Consider the following 22,134-nt stretch of genomic DNA (forward strand, 5'->3'; position numbering starts at 1 on the left):
CTTCGCGGAGCCCTAGTATCATTACCCATTGGCGTTTCCTGCGCCTGCTTCGCAGCCGCAACATCTGCCTGGTAATGCGATCTGAAAAGTAGGTACTGTCTAGTAAGTTTGGAGCTGTCCTCAATTATACCAAACTTTGGCATTGAGCAGACTATATTTTTTAGAAATCCTTAAATTTCAAAGCTTACGACTACGTTAATGGCTCCACGACCGCTACGTGCAGCGATATTGCAGCTGGGAGGGTGTATACGGCGCGCATCTTGGCGCTAGAAGTCGTGGTCTACAGATAATTTTCAGGGTGCAAACAATGCAAAGAAAACAAAACGCAACGTTAACTATGATACAAGATATTCAATGCTCCAGGTTTCTCATAAAGGTCGCCCATGAAGCTGATAGATCTTCCTCTTGCTAGGCAAGAGAGGCGACGAGTAGTTGAGCTTTGAGGTTGCGCTCGCACGCCTTGATAGTCGTCGTAATACTACTGCTGTGGTGGGGTCGTCCTTATTTTCGAGTACATTTCGCGGACTTTCGAGTAAAGAGTAATATACTCGGACTTTCGAGTACATATACCTCTTTTGAACTCGTGCGTTGCGTTAGCTTCCAGCTACTGACTCCGCTCTAAGAATGTTGAATGTCGGTATGGCATTCACGAACGTAAATAATGTGCTACTAGCCCTTTAGGGCAACTTGTCTGATGTTTTCTGCTGGATAACGCCTCAATTAGCTTCCTTACATCCGCATAAGTGGTTCGATGCGTTACTTCCCCAGATACATTCATGCTGTGTCTTCCCTCGGTCTCATCCAGGGTGGCAATGCCGGACGTGGCGCCTTTCCTAAGCCACGAATAAGGTTTATGTGAAATTACTCGGAAGTCAGTGAAGTGTACTCGCAATTAAGTAGCACCCGCTGTGGTGAAAGTTCTGGCTGCCCCCGTAAATTTGCTATCCCAGCCTATGCGTAGCCCTAGTTTTGTCACTGGCGCTCTTTAGCTGAGGTTGGCGGGCTGTTTTAGATCACGATAGCCGTCGGCAATTCTAATGGGCGAAGCTCGACAGATAATCTAGCTGCGTCAAACGCCAGTTTGGAAATCGATATGCTTGCGCTTTCTTTGCCTTACTCATGCTTTGCATTGAAAGACAAGTTGAAGCAACCATCCCGACTTCGTCTATCACTAAAAGCTGTAAAATAACAGATCGGCAGCGCAGCAAACGTCATCCGTTCAAACCATACTGAGATTTAAAACTTACATCACTCTTTCGAAGAGAGAAGTATAGTAGAAACAGGGATGTTAAAAGAAAGCCCATCAAAAATGAGATTTTTTCTCAAGGATATAGGAAGATAAAAGAAGATTTTCGGGTTCTCAAATTACAGCGAGCATATGTGTGCGTATACCTACCTAACCCACGCCCCTACCACTTTGTCTACTTGCTTCGCCGTTGAAGTTGACGTTGCTACACTAACACTGTTGCCTTCACTTTGGATATAGATATACGACGCAGACAGAGTCGGCAGCATACCTGAAAATATAGCAGGCATTTTGTTGAATATATTGGACATGAAGGGATGACAAGGATGTAGTCGTCACTTTGTTGGAGTGACCTATGACTTCAAAATTCCGTGAATAGAAAACAAATGAACTACTTCGAAGTATTATACCGTAGTTACTGCTCCTTTCTAGCTCCTTTCCCCTCGTATCAACTAACAGCTTGAAAATAGGCTACAATATAAGAAAAAAGAAAAAAATCGGCCTCTGGCACCAATCTTCTTTTTCAATAAAAGAAGATATAAGAAAAATCAAATAAAGAAAGTTTACCATCCCTGAGTAGAAACGATCAACGCAATCAACGCTGATACTACGTAATTTACCATTACAACAAATTCTTCTCTTGTCGTGGAACATTAAAAAAAAGACTTGGAAAGTCTTGACAAAATCACCGAGGACCCCGTTCTCCTTCGCCTCTTCAGCCTAGACCAGCCTTCCCAACATTTCCGTCATCGTCGCGTCCGTCTTGCCACTTTCCGTTCCAGCCGCGAGGAACAGTAGCAGCTTGTGGCGACGCACGAGCAGGTTGTCCCCCTCAGCGATGTCAAAGTCTGGAAGCTGATAATGCATCCCAAATATGTGCCCAAATCGCCCCAAATGTCCCAAATAATGAATTGTCTCTGTAACATTTAGGTACATATTTGGGGCCAAGTATATGACTGCTTTCTCGTAAAACTATCCCAAATATGTACCAAAACGGAGTTGACTGATTATAGTCTATAGTCTATGGGCGAGGGCGAGTGGACGCGAGCGCGAGCCTCACTCGATGCATTCACTAATCGCCAACACCCGCCGATTAGGCGGGGGCGTGTCTGTGCGAGCGAGCGAACGCGAGCGCTGCAACCCGATATTTTTTTTCTAGATACCGCGCCTACGGGCACTTGGGGCACCTGGTTCATGTCGTGACGCACCCCGGGGGTCCCGGCTCCGAGGTGGTCGTGGGCATTCATGAAGTGTGCCAAGGGGAAGGTGTGGTACACGACGGGGTTATGCCCCTTCGCCTTGTTCATGCCCGCAGCGCATGAACATGAACTTTGTCAGTCATAATTAAATCTTACCGGATATCCGGAAAATACCTATGAAATCAGATAGTTGTTGTCAAAGTTACTGCGTATAGAATGTTGAAGTTGGTTCGAGACCCACTGAACAGAATAATACACACAGATATGCGATATTATGGGCGGAGGAGTACAGCTCACAGACCATCACGCAATCGTCCGACCGAAATGTCGAAGCCGAAGCCGTCGCCAGCGCCTCGCTCCTTCCCGTGGGTGTCTGTGGTGGTGGGACTGGCGGCTGTGATCGCAGCTGCGTGGACTGTGGTGGACCCTTCTGAGCTTCAAGCGCGCGTGCAGCTGCTGGTGGACAGCTATGGGGGCGTCCCGCTCAGCGCGACAGCCCCAGAGAACGCTGTGGTGGACTGCTCGCAAGCGCAGCAGTACCTGACGGACGTGCTGCCGGTCAAGGGCTTCCACGTTCTGTGCATCAAGAAGGTGCAGGAGGGGGAGAGTCTGGCGACGTACGTGGGATGACGCAGGGGATATGATATAATATGATATGACGGAAGTGTAACTTTGACACTTATGATATGCTTCAGGCTGGACGTTGTGGCGTTCAAAGATGGCAACGCGTTGTCCGTGGAGACGCAGAGCTCCGTGGAGTTGGACGACTTGAAGAGCAAGTTGGAGACGCTGCTGGATATGCAAGGACCCAAAGACGAAGTTGCTGTCAAGTACAAGCAGCCATACGCGTTCTTCACGCCAGACGGGAAGAGGCTGCAGAACGTGGAGGAGATGGCCAACCGGGTTGTCTTCCTCTTTGAAGGAGGACAGTTTGTCTGGCCCGGAATTCGCATAGGACACAAGAGTACGTCTTTTTTTTATGTATCTAGAGAGGATTCTTTTACTGACATTTATTTTTTATATAAGCTCTTGTGAAGGACGTGGCTGGAAAAGGCGACGTGGTGCTGGAAACGCTGAGCATGACCCCTTTGGTCTTCAGTGTGGAGGAGTTCCTCAAAGACGATGAGATCGACATCATCATGAACTTGTCGTTGGAGCATTTGAAGCCTTCCGGGGTGACGCTGATGGACGGACACGAGAACCGCGCTGCGACGGATTGGCGCACAAGTACGACGTACTTCTTGCCGTCAGACGCTCACCCGAAGATCGATGAGATCGACCAACGAGTATCGGACCTGACCAAGGTGCCTATCGACCACCAAGAAGACGTGCAGGTGCTTCGGTACGAGAAAACGCAAAAGTACGACCACCACACCGACTACTTCCCAGTGGAGCACCACAAGAACGCGCCTCATATTCTGGAGAGCATCGACTATGGCTACAAGAACCGGATGATCACGGTGTTCTGGTATATGTCGGACGTGGCGAAGGGGGGCCACACCATTTTCCCACGAGCTGGCGGCGCACCACGACCGACGTCGATGAAAGACTGCACGACAGGACTCAACGTCCCTCCGAAGAAGCGCAAAGTTATTGTGTTTTACAGCATGTTGCCAAACGGAGAAGGCGACCCGATGAGCTTGCATGGAGGATGTCCAGTTGAGGAAGGAGTCAAGTATTCTGGTAACAAGTGGGTCTGGAACAAAGCGAGGTACTAGACGATCTTCGTCAAAGGAATGAGCATCAGTGTGTAGAGGAGGGATGCAAATGAACAATGCACGAGAAGTTCTCATTTTTTTACGTCTCCGGGAAAATATAAACAGCTAACCAGTTGCGTCAACGGCGTTAGAGCTCAGTATATTCTTACAACCAACGACCTTACTAGTTCTGTGGACACGAAAGCTAAGGCCTCATCTCGTAAGGTAGGGTGCTGTCAAATTAGCCTGCATGGCTAATTGTTTCGGATGAAAATTGTAATGTAAGATCATGATGTTCTCGGGCGAAATCTATTTGTTTGTTGAGTGTCCTCTGGATAATTTGGTCAGCTTTCGATCCGCTAACTACTCACTACAGTAGGGCCCGCATTTTGACTAGAGCTGAGCAAACATGTAATGCGGTAGGTAGTGCGCAAAGTGGGTTTTAACTGAACATGTGGATAATACACCAATGATTATGCTAATGTCTCGAGGCACAGTTGGGGTCTGTTTTCCCTAGGGTAGTACACGTACTACATCATGTATCATAGGACATTTCGTTAGCCTCTTGATTCTAGAAATCGTAGCGCAGCAAAACACGATCAATTGCTGCTGAACCTATGAATACGTGAGTTAAGAGTCCCAGGTTCTTCGACGTTGTTTTAAAACTTTTCATAACGTCAAAGGCCTCAGATTTCAACCTTTTGGGACAGTTCATCAAATCAATTCGCTGCCCTTACAACAATATGACAATCGTTTAGTTGCTACTTTCACTACGAATCACTACGAATCACTAGCACCAGGGGTCGGAAAAAATAATAGCAAAACAATTATTATGGTATTGTCCCACTACAATTATTTATTATTGGAAGTTCATGAAACCAATTCAATATGATATTGCCCCAATAATAGCAATACAATATCAAATACTATGAATTCTGGGATTGGGCGTTCATAAATGATGAAAATGCTATAGTAAACTATTACAATCTCTATTTTTCGGGTCGAGGACACAGCCTTGGGTTGCGAGGCTTTTGTGGAGCAAGCGGTGTATACTCATAGCGCTTTGCCGGACAGCAACACTTCCCAAAACCGTCCTGGAAACAGTACAGGGCTATTGTAATCGTCATCAGCCTCCACCTGTATTTTCTCACTGTATAGATTGGCCTGACACCTCAGTAATAGTTCGATATCAGCCATGGGACGTTTGCGTAAAGCTCGCGTGAAGTTTGCGGCCTTCATGTCACATTTTGGCAATGAATAGCTCATGCCACGAATGGTACAATATACTTATATTGTACCAATTATTATTATTGGTTGACCTCATATTGCCGTTATTACTACTGCAGCTTTGGCCTCGCAATACAATTTCATACTGTATTGTCCGACCCCTGACCAGCACTGTATCCCAAAGGATGCTACATGTAATACCGACTTCTGCTGAAATCAAGATCACCTGATCTATCCCACATTCTTACGGGTAATGTAATACTACAGTCAAGATGGAACTTGTTTGTTAAGAAAACACCATAAATTATCCAGGGTTATATGAGTTTGCGTGTTCTTTGTGAAGCAGATGTCTGTATAACTAAAGTTAGAGCATATCCACGGTGCTGAGTAAAACTAAAAGCAAATTGCCTTCAGATCCGTGTCTACAACGGCACAACCGTGCTAAAGACAGTGCGCAGCTCCACCGGTCATTGAGACTTGCAGCGAGCGCGTTAAAGCTCTTAGCACGGCGCCAGCAATGGCGACGGCGAGTCCTAGCTGTATAGCCCTATAAAGATGAAAACGGGCCCGGGAACACGTTGACGAAGACCCAGGGATGACGTAACATAGGCGACACTGCGGTCTGTGACACTTGCGCTGTTTAGAGCGCTCGACTAGGCCCTACTACTGGCTGGTCGACATTTCTTCAACCTTTTACTCAAAGCCTCCCCCGTAGGCAAACTTGTGCAAAATTTTGATCTGCGTAAAAAATGGAGGAATTTGCTCAGCATTTACTCAAACCGGTGGAGCTGTTCAGAACTAAAACTACTTCAGTATAATTAAATATTGACAGAAAAGGGGTAAAATTTAGTTTTACTCACGACCACCGTACGGTAGCGTCGCAAGCTTATCGCACTTTGCTCTTGTTCGGCTATCCCAACGATTATCCCTGGATTGGATGCAGCTCCTCCTCGATTCCGTGACATGATCGAGTTCAATGTTGTCTGTGCCACGTGCTCTTCAGCCGTCACTTTCAATTTTCCCTGCGGACGACCAAGCCTCCCTCCATTGAAGATGAAGCTCTACCTACCGACTCTCGTCGCCGCTGTGATCGCCACGCTCTACGCTGGTGTCGACGCCGTTCCTAAAGGCGTCTCTGGCATCAACTACGACGCTCGCAACGGCTCGGACTGGGAGACCAACAACGCCAGTTGCAAGAGCTTCACTGACGTCTACCATGAAATGCTGACCCTCCAAACGTTCACCGAGAAGGTTCGCACCAACTCGCTCATTGAGTGCGACGTGGCCAACCTTGTGCTGCAGTTCGCCTCGAGCATCGGCGTGACGGTCGACCTGGGAATCAAAACGTCCAAGGGCCGCGACTATTTCCTCCAGGAGAAGGTCAAGCTCGGGGAAATCATCGACAAGGGCCGCTTTGACACTGTCACCAGCGTGCACGTTGGCAACGGTGCTATCAGCCGCGACAACGTCACTGTCGACACTGCGCTTGAGTACATGACGGAGATCCGCGACTTCCTTCGAAGTCGCGGCAAGAACGCCTCGGTGACGATCGCGGACAGTATTGAAGTCTACAACACCAACCCGAAGCTCCTCGAAGCGGTCGACTACGTGTCGGTGGGCTACTCCCCGTTCTGGGAGCGAGTGGATGTCAACGAAGGCGTGGCTGTTACCCTCGACCGCATGAAGAGCCTTCGTATTGCTGCGGAGAACAAGGACAAGCCCGTTGTCATTGATACCGCTTGGAGCTCTGGCGGCATGAACCCAATCCCCGACTTGGCTACCCCAAAGAACCAGGCCAAGTACTTCTCGGACTTCATCCGGATGGCCCACTCCCACAAGGACCTCGACTACTACTGGTCCGACGCGTTCGACGCCAAGTGGCTCAACGACCTCGACATCGAGGCTCACCTGGGTGTCTATGAGAAGGCTGGCGTGATGAAGGAGGAGATCTTCAATCTGCAGTTCGAGAACTGGAGGGCCCCGCGTCTCATTCGCACCGAGGGAAGCATCATGCTCTCAGAGGCGGATGGCAAGCTGTACATGTCGGAGAAGTCGAACAACTGGCTCACGCAGGAGCAGCAGACGTGGTTCTTTGACGAAACCACGCAGCAGATCCGCTCCAAGAGCAGCGACCGCTGCCTGGACGCGTACCAGCCCTGGGACGGCGGCGCCGTGCACGTCTACCGCTGCATGGACAACGAGCGCAACCAGAAGTGGACGTACGACAACGCGACCCGCACGCTGCGGCACGCGACGCACAAGGGCTTCTGTCTGGATCAGGACGCGTCGCAGAACAACAAGATCCAGCTCTACGGCTGCTCGCCCAACAACGCGCACCAGCAGTGGGAGGTGCTGGACCCTTAACACCATTTACTGCCAGGAGGGGTCGATCTGCAACCCGAACGAGCAGTAAGAACTGACTAACGTAAGGTATAGCAAAGTTCGCGGGTAGATCTCAACACCTTCGCCGACAACGACGTCTTGTCGGTAGAAGTACGAAGGAATAAATGTTAGGGCGTGCACGCGAACCCTAAGGTATATTGCAATTTCATACCATCGCAATTTCATACTGCACACGCGAAGAATATGTCTACCTCTTGGCTACGAGTTGGAGAAAAATAGTACCCGGCGATAAAAATAGTACCCGGCACTATACGTGTAGCGTAAGCATGTCAGACAGCAGAAGTCACATATTCTCTGTGAGTATTTGCCAAACACAGTTGTTCTGCTGCGTTATGATGCATATGTGCCCCTATTTGTTTCTCATACTGTATCCTGGGGCCTGAATGGTCCGGGGCCCGGACCATTCAGGTGTACGTACATGTAGCGATTTGATTAGAGCTCGATCACAATGCGTCATACAGAAGATGCCACGTGACGATACATTTTAATCCCTGTGGACAAGACGCTGAAGTGATTATGGTCTTGTACACTATGGAAACCTAAGCAAACTCAAAGGCAAGAGGCAGTCGCGTTGTAAACACGATGTAAGGCATCCCTAGGTGGCATTTTTCGGTTGAGGAAACACTTGTGGTGTAGTGTGGCGCATGGATTTTGTACTTACATGTATCTACGAGGACTTTATTCATACATCACTACTATAAGCGGCCCACAAATACCGGATTCCAAAGTCCAGATTCCACCCGTGCATCGATTGCCGCTCCTGAACAATATGACAATTGTTTAGTTTGTGTTCATGAGTCTTCGGGAGCGCCGCCAATAGATGAGGAGAACGTGTGGACACATCCGCCGATGACTCGGAGGATCCGACGGCAACAGGAGAGCCGGCGGCAGCCGGGCTCTGGGTACACCAATGACTGGCCAGGGATACCCATATATACTGAGATCAAGTCAAGCGGAAACCGGGAGTAATCCGTCTGATGAGAGGCACCAACGAGCACAAGGAGAACAAGAAGGAAATCAGGAGGGGAAGACTAGAGAGTAGTTTGAGAGACGATAACATTTAATCTCACTTCGGAATTTGCCCCCTCAACCACAAGCTACAAACCAACAGGTTAACAGCCGCAAAAAGCTCAAGTCCTCCCCGACGACCGACATGACGACGTCCAGCAAGAAGGCCGAAGTCATCCTGGGAAGTGACAATTACCTCCACTGGGAGTTCGCGATGCGTATGACGCTCGCGAGGAAGGGGCTGCTGGCGCACGTCCAAGTGGTGAAGGACCCGACGGAGATGACGGAGGCCTGGGTGCTCAACGACATGAAGGCGCTCGGTCTGATCGCTCAAGGCGTGGCTGTGGAACACCACACGAAGATTCGGTCGGCGACGTCGGCTATCCAAGCCTGGAATACTCTACGCGAGTTCTACAACCGGACGACGATGCATAATCGGGTCACGATGACTCGTCGGCTCCACGAGTTCAAGATGGAGGACGGTGCGACGATGGCGAAACACCTGGACAAGTTCGACGAGCTCATCGTGGGCCTTCGGACGCTTGGAGAGCCCGTCGATGACTCCCGACAACTCGTCATCCTGCTGAGCAGCTTGCCGGCGGAGTACGAGTTGATCGCATCCATCGTCGAGAACTCGAAGGACGTGACCCTCATCGAGGTGAAGGAGAAGCTGCTCAAGGAGTACGAGCGGCAGGAGAAGAAGGAGACCACGGAGCGCGCGTTGAAGGCTACCTCGTTCGGAGGTAGGGGCCAGAACGGAAAGTTCGTCAAGGGCGGCAAGGCATTCGGCCGCAAGCGCAACGGTGGACGAAAGGTCGGTGGCTTCAAGGGCAAGTGCTTCAACTGTGACCAAGTGGGCCACATAAAGCGGGACTACCCGGAAAAGGCAAATGGATACACCGCCGAAGACTCGGTGTTCGCTGTGGCGGAGAATCCATCAGCGGGTTGGCTGATCGATAGTGGGGCGACAGCTCACATGACGCCTCACCGCGATGACTTGTTCGAGTACAACGAGTCGTCGGCGGACATGTATGTGACAATCGCGGACGGGAAGAAGATCCGCGTGGCAGGGAAAGGGTCGGTGCGCCTAACGGGCATCGACGGCAAGCGCATCAAGATGGTGGAGGTGCTCCACATCCCCGGACTTGACCGGCGACTACTCTCGATTGGGAGGTTGGCTGAACGCGGCATGAGTGTCGAGTTCCAGCGGAAGTCGTGCGTCATCTGGGACAAGACGAAGGCGATCGCTTCGGGGAAGAAGGTCGGCAAGGCGTACTTGCTGGACTGCCAGCAGGACATGGTGTATTACACCGAGTACTCGGGAGTCGACGGAAAGTGGGAGCTATGGCACGCTCGTATGGGACACTTGAACGGAGGCGCTATGGCGAAGACCCGCGAGGCGACGGACGGGATCCAGACGACTCAACAGCAGACGAAGAACCTGTGCGGAGGATGCATGAAGGGCAAGCAGACGGTCGCACATTTCCCGTCGCGGTCGACGTCGGCGACGACTCGACCGCTGGAACTGGTTCATACGGACGTGATGGGTCCTATGAAGACGAAGTCCAAGGGCGGAGCGAGGTATGTGCTCACCTTTGTCGACGACTACTCGTGACACGTCGTGGCGTACTTCTTGACCAAGAAGAGCGAGGTCGTGACCAAGTTCAAGTCGTTCATGAAGCTGTACGAGAACCAGTGGGGGCAGCGTATTAAATGCCTGCGCTCGGACAACGGCACTGAGTTCGTGAACACGCCGATGACTGAGATCTGCCGGGTGAATGGGATTATGCATCAGAAGACGGTCCCGTATTGCCCCCAGCAGAATGGCGTGGCGGAGCGGATGAACCGCACGATCATGGAGAAGGCTCGAAGCATGCTACACTACAAGGGCGTGGCTTCGATATGGTGGGCAGAGGCGGTCAGCACTGCTGTCTACCTGATCCACCGGTCGACGAACAGCATGCACCCGACCAAGACTCCGTACGAGTTGACGTTCAAGTCGAAGCCTCGGCTGGACCATCTTCGAGTCTTCGGGTCGATTGGTTACGCCCATGTTGACAAGTCGCGACGCACCAAGTTGGAGCCGAAGAGCTTCAAATGTATGTTTCTTGGGTACGCCGACGACTCAAAAAGCTACCGAGTGTACGACTTGGAGTCGAACAAGGTGAAGGTGTCCAGGTCGGTGAAGTTGGACGAGCGCGAGGTGAACGGCATCTACGACACGTCGCCCAGCGAGAACTCGCCGATCATTCAGTCGACGGAAGATGTCGACGATGAAGTGGCGCTGCACGAGGAGATGCAACGACCTGCCGCCGACGAGCCGATGGAATCGGTGGAAGAGACCGTCGAGGACGCGGAAATGCATGAGGCGGAGACGCCGGAGCCATCCATGCAGGAGCTGACAACGTACCGACGACTCGCGAGACCGGTATTTAATGATGACATGGTCTTCCATCCGGAGCCGGAACGGACCCGGCGTGCCCGAGAACCGGTACTACTACTTGGAGATGGTTCCGCAGACGGTGAGGAGTCGAAAGAAGATGGTCCCGATGACTCGGACAACGATGATCACTTCTGGCCACCGTCTCCAAAGCGACCCAGGGTGGACGAAGACAGCCTATTGGCTGAGGCGGTGCTGGCCTACGCCGCAGACGTCGGCGATGCCAATGACGCACCCACCACGTATCAGCAGGCCATGCAGAGCGACGAGTCGTCGGAGTGGGTGAAGGCAATGAATGCGAAGCTCAAGGCACACGCGGACAACGGATCATGGACGCTGGTCCGTCGGACACCGAGTGCTCGACCGATCGGTTGTCGCTGGGTGTTCGCAAAGAAACGCGACGAGCACGGCCGAGTCATCAGGTATAAGGCCCGCCGGGTGGCGAAAGGGTTTAAGCAGAAGTATGGCGTGGACTTCTTCGAGACGTACTCGCCCGTGGCCAACATGAACTCGATCCGAGTGGTGTTGTCGGTTGTGGTGGCCGAGGCGTACATCACCGAGCAGCTGGATGCGGACACCGCCTTTCTCAACAGCGGGCTGGTGGAGCGCGTCTACATGGAGGTGCCCTACGGAATCATCAACGCGAAGAACATGATGTGTTGGCTGCAGAAAGCGATCTATGGTCTGAAGCAGGCGGCGAATGCCTGGCATAAGACCATCCACCGAGTCTTCGTGGGCATCGGATTTCGGAGCTGCGGCGGTGACCAGTGCGTATTCGTCAAGGGCGAGAAGGGCAGGTTCGTGTACGTCTGCCTGTACGTGGACGATATGATCATCGCAGCCAAGACGAGCAGCGAGATCCAGGAAGTCAAGGTGGCGCTCAAGAATGCGTTTAAGATGAAGGAGTTGGGCGAGGCCAAGTTCATTCTTGGTATAGAGATCGACCATGACTCATCGGCGAAGACTCTCATGATCAAGCAGACTCGATACATTGATGATGTGGTGAAGCGGTTCAACCAGCAGGACGCCAAGGTGGTGGTGAACCCGTGCGAGTCGGGCATGAAGTTGTCGAAGACTCAGTCGCCGATGACTCAGAAGGAACGTGAGGAAACGCAGGCGAAGCCCTACCGAGCACTCATTGGCTGTTTGCTGTACATTACAACGTGCGCCAGACCTGATGTGGCGTACATCGTGACCCAGTTGTCGCGCTTCCTCGAGAACCCCGGGCAACAGCTGCCATCCGCGTGCTCAGGTACCTGAAGAGAACCCAAGACATCGGCATCGCCTACAATGGGAACGCGAAGAAGGTCGAGGTGACGGCGTACACCGACGCCGACTGGGGCAGCAATCTCGACGACCGACGCTCGGTGTCGGGCATCATGGTGATGATTAGCGGGGCGCCGGTGGTCTTCAAGTCGAAGTACCAGCGCACGGTGGCGCTCAGCTCGGCGGAGGCCGAGTACATGGCGCTGAGCCTGTGCACGCAGGAGGTGCTGTGGACCCGCGCCATGCTCAAGGACATGGGTCACGAGCAAGTGGGAGCTACCCAAGTATGGGAGGACAACCAGGGCGCGATCGCCCTCGCAAGCAACGCTGGCTATAACGCGAGGACCAAGCACGTGGACATCGAGCATCACTTCATCCGCGAGAATGTGTCCCGAGGACTCATCGTCGTCAACTACGTGCTGACGGAAGACCAGCTCGCGGACATGCTAACCAAGGCGTTGGGGACGAAGAGGCTCCAGTACCTGATCAGCGCAAGCGGAATCGTCGGGACGGTCGTGCAGTATTAGCGGCGAGTGGGAGTGTTCATGAGTCTTCGGGAGCGCCGCCAATAGATGAGGAGAACGTGTGGACACATCCGCCGATGACTCGGAGGATCCGACGGCAACAGGAGAGCCGGCGGCAGCCGGGCACTGGGTACACCAATGACTGGCCAGGGATACCCATATATACTGAGATCAAGTCAAGCGGAAACCGGGAGTAATCCGTCTGATGAGAGGCACCAACGAGCACAAGGAGAACAAGAAGGAAATCAGGAGGGGAAGACTAGAGAGTAGTTTGAGAGACGATAACATTTAATCTCACTTCGGAATTTGCCCCCTCAACCACAAGCTACAAACCAACAGTTTGTGATATCGCTAGGTACTAACCAACAGATAACTATTATTGTACTGGCCATAGTAGTTGAAGCCGGAGTTCGGAGGCATTTTTCTCCCAGAAGATGGTAACTTTCCATATACGATAGTTAGATATAAGGGGTAATTTTCGCCGTAGATTCCGCTTCTGCTGTCAGATTTGACGAATTCAGATTTTATGTATGCGTAATTAAGTCTTGAAAACATGACCTCAATTGCTCAAAAGTTTGGGGAAAGGGCTCAAGTAGGGTAAGCCAATGACAAACCCAAAGACATGAACACTATTGGCTTAAACGGCAAACCATACGCCAAAACAGACGGTGGTTAGGTGAATTGACTGCTCTTGTTCACATTCGCCCTGAGATTGCCAACTTGCCCTTTGTAACATACCGTCGTGTTTGCATAGGATTTGTATTTGATTTGGCAAGCATGGATAGCATCTTTTATCTTGCTGTGTTTCGGTAGTCGCTATTCCGGGAGAGAATACAAGTTTAAACAGGTAATTGATATGTACCGTTAAGTATCCGAAGGATGCCTCGGCGACGACTTCGATGAAGTTTGCTGGACTTGGTACGCGCTCCTGACGCGAAACGCCCTGCTCACATCGGGCCCAATACACTTCACTACCACTTCGCGCGCTTACCGCATCGTCTTAGGTTTTCCTTTCATTGTTAGGTCCGAAGATTCATTCATAGTGATTACGGCAACTCCCTCATCGGCATTTACTTTCAGGCCAATATCCATTCGTTAGGCCCTGGTGCCTTGCGCTACACTCTTGTTGTGCATAGTTGAGATAATTGCTCTTCTTTTGAGGGTCTTTTGAGGTCCCTGGGCCTAAAAATAGCTAAGCTATCGGTGCGAGCGTCCGCGTGTTATAATCTCCAGCTTCAACTATTTTGGCCAGTACAATAGCTGTGTAGCTTCATACGCCATGTAGCCTACAGTTTGGCCGCGTCGCAAGCCCATCGCCAAGCTGCTCTTGCTTCGGCTATCCAAACTAAATTCCTGGATCGGGGTACTTACGCATCTCTCCTTTAGTTCCCGATTTGCGCCGAAGGACCGAAGCGAAACCGACGAAGCCAAGGAAGGCCGAGGGGCCCGGGAACTCCCCCGAAGGGAGACCTCTCGGCCGGCCCCGCGCTAGCCAAGAGTACACGTGCACACTGGGGGACGGCAAGACACCGCAGCTGAGGACACCCCGAAGGAAGGCGCAGCAGAAGAAGACTCCGCGGACAATAAGGAGCGCCTGACCCATACTGCGCTACGAGGAGTTGGACCCAAGAAGAGAGCGACCAGTCCGAAGAGTCACCGCAATTGGGGCCAAGATATGAACACAGAAACGGCTCGCACATGAAGAAGAGAAGGATGATCAAATTACAAGGACCACCCCATGAAGAAGAAAATGAACAAGAAGATACAAGAAACAAGGACCACCCCATGAAGAAGAAAATGAACCAGAATATACAAGACGCAAGGACCAGCTGCAGCTATGCTGCCGGTGCAGCACGGTGCAAACAGTAACACGAGATACACCGACCAAGTGACACAGTCCCACGAGTAGACGCTTACGGAAGTGTCGACGCTTGAGAATGGGTGCCTGCCAAAAGGGTCATAAGGACCTAACATAGTTACCGCAGATATGCGGGTAGATATGTCGACATATAGCCTAGTTGCACCCGCCACAACATGCTTATCGACAACAACTCCGTCCGATTACAAATGCCCAAATACCACCTCTATTCGCCCTACAGCGTCACTTCGCTCCGGACATTCCTATGGCTCTGCAGTTTATCTCAGCCTGCTCATTTACGATTCAGCGCTCTTCTGCCCACGCTGCCGCGGTGATGGAGCTCCAGAATGGTACGTGCGACGCTCTGTGTGTGCTGTGCGAGGCCTACGTGAGCTACAACAAGGACCTGCGCGCTGTTCGACGCGCGATTCACAAGCGGCTGGTAGAAGAAGATAATATATATTATATGACAGCCTGTCATTGACAGGCGATCTTCACAAGAATGATGGTCGACATATTCAATACAAAGTCGTAGTAAGTCGTTAAGATGGGTACACGGCATAACCGCCAGTTTATCGAGACGATTTTCCGGTCTCACGAGATTTATGTTAGCTTATGCCGAGCATATCTGCTGCATTTACGCCGGGTCCTTATGACCCTTTAGGCAGGCACCCAATGGTCCAAAGAAGCCGATGATGACAAGAGCCCCCAATGAACATAAGAGGAATCTTGAAGAACATGAAGGCCGTTGATGGTGCAGCGGCATGGCAGCTGCAACACGAGGGACGCCGGCGCCCAGTGAATGCAGCGCTCCGATCCAGTGAATACCAACGGCAGTTGGCGAAGCGCACGCAATAGACTGGAACAATGGCAACAACGATGTATGGGACCTGGCAGCAGATCCGACCCGAGATGCATCCATCGCGCTGTAGGCTACCCAGCAGATGGAGAACAACCGTGAATTGACCGACCCGACGGATGCACAGACATCTATAGGGAGATAGCTATCCCGTAGACCCCTTGCATATTAGGAAATCCCGATTAGGTGACGTATAAGCGCAGGAATGACAGCCGTAGCCGCCGGGTACCAAGTGGGCCCGGTAAGCGGGGCTGATGCAGTGCTCGCCCTGAGTGCAACCGGCGTTAACCGCTAAAAAACATCTCTCCTTTGAAGCAAGAAGTAAAATGTCAACCACTGAGTCGAATTCACATCCACTGTTAGAAGTCACTTTCAATTTTCTCCGCGCTCGATCAAGCCTCCTTCCACTCAAGATGAAGCTCTACTTCCCCATCGTCATCGCCTCCGTGCTCGTCGCTGGCATCAACGCAGCTCCCAGCGTTCCGGCGTGAACTACAACGCGCGCAACGGTTCAGACTGGGAGACCAACAACTCGAGCTGCGAAGACTTCAACGGTGTCTACACCGACATGAGGGCGATGCTGACGTTCACCGCCAAGATCCGTATGAACTTGTGGTGTTGTGGATGAAGATATTTTTGTGCGGACAGCATCGACAACCCAAGATCAACAAAGGCGGCCGATATCGACTCCGTGGAATAACACCAACGACGTGCGGCCCGGCGTAGTTTGGAACTTTGTCAACGAGCACGAAAGTCGAGTCTGCGACTTCAAGTGAAACAGCTTCTTCGGAGATGCTGGCGAGCCAATCCCCGGTATATCCGATCCAAGTCGACGATATCGATCTTGGCGAGGATGACGTGATCTCGGAAAAAGAGTGATGATCTCGGCCCCATGGGTTGCGCAAACACCGCACGGAGAGCCAGCGGCACCACCAGTGTTCAAGGGAGCCAGAGAGCACGCGCCAGGACCATAAGAGAGCACGAGAACGATAGGACAAGGACTTAGGCAAAGCTAACATTTAAACAGAGTTGATTTTACCTCTTTCTTCACAAGTGGTCTTCGCCTTCGCAATACCGGGCACGGGATATACTTTGGCCCACCCGACGCTACGCGAGTCGACTTACACCCCAAGATCAAGGAACCTCGGACGACAGGATAGCTTGGCCCAGCGTCCGTCAACCCTCACTTCGACCCACCGCTACAGGAAGCGGCAAGCAAGGAAAGGAAAGGAAGGTCACTCACCGACCACAAGGCAACCCCAGGCCAAGATCACACCTGGCCGGCGAGTGTCGATCTAGACAACCCCAGATCGAAACCGCCACAACTACTCCGGCACAGCGTGAAGCATATCCGCGTTGCTGCCACAAGTTCCCGCTGTCCACCAGACAGTCCAAGACTCAACCTTCTCGAGATCACCCGAAGAGCGATCCAGCCCACCAACGGGTACACAAGGTGCGGATCAGCGACTTCACGGAAGATCGGAGTACCCCCTCCGTTAGTCGGCAGTTCGGGCGCCGTGTGCAAGAGGGCCCCCGCGATCTGCAAATTTCGCGGATCCACTTCGCCACAATGGTGCGCGTGCCCGGATCTTTGAGTGACTCGGGATTTCACCGTGAGTCCCTACAAGCGGATGCGCAAGCCGAGTTTGGACAAGGGAATGAAACGTCGACAGAGATCGGATCGCCATCGACGCCGCTGAAACATAATCGATCCGCGGATCGGCAGAGCCTAGGGAGGAGCTCTACCGACGGAACAGAGGAAGGTCCGGCGACGGACCTAGAAGAAAAACCTCAACCTCCTCCCCAGGTCCCCTCGGGGACCCCCGCAGGGCACGATGCGAATCGTGACCTGCCGGACGAAAGTCCACCGGTGCAAGCCGGAACCCAACCACCCAACGCTAGATCGACCAAGAAGAAGCCAGCAGGATCGAAGTCGTCGGAAGAAGATGAAGGCTCCAGACTCCGATGCTGACGATCGAGCCGATCTCACGACCGTGGTTGAGGACCAACTGGCTGTAACGTACTACAAGAAAGAGCTGAACGCTTTCCTGCTTCAGGACAACGTGATGAAGCTCCTCCGGCCGAAGCTCCTCGGCGATCTTGCGGGACCGGTGTCACAGCCGACCCCTGGATCGGACAAGTTGGATGCCGTACAGACCCTGCTATGGCTCTTCAAAGTTGGCATCATCGCAGGAGCGCTGGATGCGGAAAGCCTGTTCAATCTGAAGCCCAACACGATCCAGAACTCGACCCAGAGGCTGTTCCTGTTACTGAAGCCGTTGGTCGGTGAATCGAGTCGATCCTTGAAAGAAACATCAAGATCGCCTCAGACGCTATCGAGATCGACTCCCGCCAGATCGACGCCTGCGCGCAACCCGGGTGACCAAACTCCGACGTCATCTCCGTACGTGTCTGCAACGGAAGACGTGGACTCCGATAGTGTCGATGATCCGCCGCCACGTATGACGCTTGGTCCTTCCGGTGCCGCCATGCTACGAAGTCGAACCGAGCGTGCTGGGGGCGAGGCCGCGGTGCCAAGGCGAGAGCCGAAGGCCACAGCAACCTCGACGCGACACTCACCGGAAAAACTCGAGTCATTCTTCCAAGCGGCCATGGAACGTTTTCTGAAGGAGCAGCAGCTACCTGCTATCGCGTTGAAGTCGCGACCGACCGGTGATCAAGATGTGGAGATGGGGTCGGTTGGATCACCAAACCGATACTCTACGTCATGGGAGTTCGATCCTGACGACCTCGATCTTGGTCGACCCGTCCGCACAGCGATCGCAGCGACAGCTACGGCTTCGCCAGGAGGAATTGAGTCTGCACCACGCATTCGTGTTTCTGCAATGTCGGAACTGAAGGAGTTTTCCGGAAAGGACGGCGACGAAGATCGAGCTCGAGCTTGGGTCAGCAAGGTAAGATTGGCCTTCGTCCGCGATCAAGCACCTGATGATGAGAAGTGTCTGGTGTTCGGCGACTTGCTCACTGGTCCAGCGAGAAACTGGTGTAGACAGCTGAGCCGAACAACTCGCACCACGTGGAAGGACCTGCTCCAGAGTTTCCAGCTCCAGTATTGTGGTCGTGGTGTCTCGGTTGCCCGCCAGTACTACCATGCTCGGAAGCGATCTGACGAGTCGCCTCTGGAGTACCTCCACAGGCTCAACGTCGCAGACCTGCGGACACGTCTACAAGTCAAGGACGGTCCGCCTGACGTGCACCGGGAACATGTGGAGCATTTCATCGAGACGTTGGACGACCGCGATCTAGCGGACCAGTTCGCCTTGCTGCGGATTCCTGATGCGGATACCCTGGAAGAAGTTCTGCGATCTCGCCAGCGTGCCAAGGCGCGGCAGAGCAAGACAGTGTATGGCTCGATCAAGCCCCGTCCGAAGCCACCAGCTACCGCCGGTACCCGCGCAGTGCGAGCGATCCAGATACCGAGTGACACTAGTGACGCCGACTCTGGATCAAGTGGATCGGATGAAGATGGAGATCTGCGCCGAGTGTACGCGACCGCGGCTGGCAACAGCAACGGAGCGACTGAACATCGTATCTCTGGTCAAGACCGGCGTCTACCAGAACAAGGTCGCAACCGTCAGGATCGTCGGCCCGGACAACACTTGAAGCCAAACGACATGGGAGCGCCCCTCAAGCGGTGTACTCTGTCAAGCATGATGATCTGGGATGTTGGAAGCGGCTGACGTGCGAGAAATGCGGCAAGCGTGGTCACCCGTCGGATCGCTGCCTCTTTGTCTGCAAAGCCTGTGGCGAAATTCACGACGAAGGGAGCTGTCCGATGGAGGAGTTCTACAATTTGATCTGCCAGTGGTACAATTCCACCAAGCACGGGGGCATGTTGCCCGAGTCCGCGGAGAAGATGTTAAACTAGGACGCCCGCCGGGTTGGAATCCGGTACGAGACGAGCGTTCTCAGTTCTGCATCTTTGCGTATAGTCACAGTCGACTGTAAGCAAACTCATCGACAATACATGTGATCTTCAAAAGAAAACTACGGCTGCCGTGTCAAGCCTTCACCAAGTTGATGACTACTCAAGATCGAGTGCGAAGATGGCCTTGGATATCGCGTTGGGGGAGTCGCGTGGTTACTGGAAATACCATGTGCCCGACAAGAAGTTCAAGCAAGCGAAAGCTCTGGGCAAGATCAACAACGAAAAAGCAACTCTGTTGTTTGACAGTGGTGCCGAAGTGTCTATCCTAGACACCGCCTTTGCTCGTAAGATGGGGTGCTACATTGATGAAAGTCAGACATTGGAGTGCGAAGGCGTTGGAAAATCTCCATACATGGCGGAAGGACGTGCGCGGGTCAAGATCACGCTCGCGGGATCGCTTGTGTACTTCTTCGATGTCTGGGTGGGGCCGCCGACCGGCGGCCAAGACTTGATCCTCGGCATGGACTTCATGGTGCCGGCCGGGATCCGCCTTGATCTTGCCGACGGAACCATCTTCCTGCCGGACGAGGTGCGAATTCAGCTTGCTGGAAGACGCCCGCTCTACGGTGACAAGGTCGAGCAAGTGAACTTGGCCGACTATTGCGATATCGACGTGGCCGGATCAACCGAGGTGAAGCTGCGCACGAGACCAACAGAGCATCAGAAGCTTTGGGTCACACGTGGCGATCGATGGGTGCCTACCGTGACTGCAGGCCCGGGCAGGGCTCGTTACCTGCAACTGACAAACGTCAGCGAACGCAAGTTAGCGTTGCATCAAGGTATGCGACTCGTGATGTGGCTGTCCGGAGATCGAGTGCTGCGCTTACCTGGGTATATCTTCGTCGGATCTCGCCGCTACGCTGAGTGGCAGAACTTGGCGTACCAACCAACCACCGACACTGCGGACGATGTGCCTGAACCTGCCGGTGTGGAAGAGCCTGCTGTGGAGCGGCCTCAGTATACGACGCCGACCGCGATCTTGGCCCGCCCTGCAAAGCGACCGGAGGTGGCCACAGTGTGTGCCGAGTACATGTCGCCCAAGAACCCCGACGACTCCAACCCAGAAGGGTCGTGCGACGACCCCACCAAGTCTCACGCGATGCCCAGCAGCGACGAGGAACCGAAGAACATCGACGAATTGCGCGCAGAAGAAACGCGCCATGATTTCGCCACGTCGCTGGGGGCGGAGAGACCATCGGGTGATTATGACGCTGAAAATCCAGTCTGCGACACGGAATGTTTGGAAGATCATGCTCCGTCGGTGCGACAGGGGACGTCTAACCGCGATCGAGTGGTTGCGACGGACGCAAATCAGGCGTCTCATCAAGATTACGGTGGTGCGACAGGCGCAAATCAGGCGTCAAATCAAGATCGGCGGAGCGAAACGGATGGGCCCAGCGACTTCCAGTGATGTTGGAGCGACGCGTAAACCCGCACCCATGAGTGATCTTGAAGTTGACGCGCGCCCAAGACCGGTCGAATCAGATGATCCTGAGGTATGCATGACGGAAAGTGGCGATCTCTACGCGGAAGACGTGGAAGGTCAAATGGCAGTGCTCCCGGAGTTCTCTACGACCGATGAAGTTGTGATCACGGACATCCAAGTGGGCGATCTTGGCGAAAACACGCCGGAGGAAATGGACCGACTGCGGAGGATCATCTGGCGTCGGAAGCATCTACTCATGGGAAAGGGAAATGCCTTACCAGCTGCCGCAAAAGTTGCGATCTGCGACATTGACGTTGGAAATGCGAAGCCAGTCGCTCAGCGTTGCCGTAAAGTGGCGCCGCAGTACCGCGAGAAGCTGGCGCAGCTAATCAAGGGACTCCTGTCAGCCAAGATGATCAAGATTTCAACGTCTCCTTGGGCATCACCGATCGTGGTGATCGTCATAAAGAACGGAGTCGACATCAGACTCTGTATTGACTACCGTCTGGTCAACAGTCTGACGCGTATAATGGTCTACCCGATGCTGCTGATCGACAATCTCCTCGAGGATCTCGACAAGGTGCTCTGGTATTGCTCGCTGGATATCGCTAGCGGTTTCTGGGTGGTGACGATGACAGATCGAACTCGTGCGATCTCCGCGTTCATCACTCCATGGGGACTCTACGAGTGGAATCGAAGGCCATTCGGATTGAAGAACGCGCCGCAGATCTATCAGCGGTTGATCGACAACGCACTCTACGGCTTCCTCAAGATCACGGACAACCAAAATCGACAGGGACAGATCGACCTTTTCAAGGACGGAGAATCAAACGTCGAGCAAAAGACCTCTGTCCTGGGGCGTCGATCTTATATCGATGACATCCTGGTCACGGCCGGTTCGTGTGATACGCTGTGTGAGAAAGTGGAGAAGCTGCTAGATGTCTGCGAGGAATGAAACTTGTCGATCAGCGTGGCCAAGAGTTTTTGGGGATTGATGAAGGTCGACAATTTGGGACATCGAGTGTCTGCGGA

At 52.9% G+C, this 22,134-nt stretch overlaps 3 protein-coding genes across 3 annotated transcripts; all 3 read left to right on the plus strand.

The window, feature by feature from the left end:
• Window positions 1–2,769: 2,769 nt before the first annotated feature.
• Window positions 2,770–4,163, plus strand: PHYSODRAFT_310730 (hypothetical protein; the record flags this gene model as incomplete). The annotated part of the gene is made up of 3 exons (XM_009520315.1): window positions 2,770–3,062; window positions 3,141–3,409; window positions 3,472–4,163. The coding sequence occupies 3 exons, from the start codon at window positions 2,770–2,772 to the stop codon at window positions 4,161–4,163; spliced, it is 1,254 nt and encodes a 417-aa protein (XP_009518610.1).
• A 2,259-nt stretch (window positions 4,164–6,422) lies between these two features.
• Window positions 6,423–7,733, plus strand: PHYSODRAFT_478479 (ricin B lectin-like protein; the record flags this gene model as incomplete). The annotated part of the gene is made up of 1 exon (XM_009520316.1): window positions 6,423–7,733. One exon carries the CDS (start codon window positions 6,423–6,425, stop codon window positions 7,731–7,733), a length of 1,311 nt encoding a protein of 436 aa, XP_009518611.1.
• A 9,940-nt stretch (window positions 7,734–17,673) lies between these two features.
• On the plus strand, window positions 17,674–19,428 carry PHYSODRAFT_263366 (hypothetical protein; the record flags this gene model as incomplete). Its single annotated transcript, XM_009520317.1, has 1 exon — window positions 17,674–19,428. The coding sequence occupies one exon, from the start codon at window positions 17,674–17,676 to the stop codon at window positions 19,426–19,428; it is 1,755 nt and encodes a 584-aa protein (XP_009518612.1).
• Between the last annotated feature and the right edge of the window lie 2,706 nt (window positions 19,429–22,134).

The sequence above is a fragment of the Phytophthora sojae genome (assembly GCF_000149755.1).
Source record: "Phytophthora sojae unplaced genomic scaffold PHYSOscaffold_2, whole genome shotgun sequence".
Taxonomy (NCBI): Eukaryota; Oomycota; class Peronosporomycetes; order Peronosporales; family Peronosporaceae; genus Phytophthora; species Phytophthora sojae.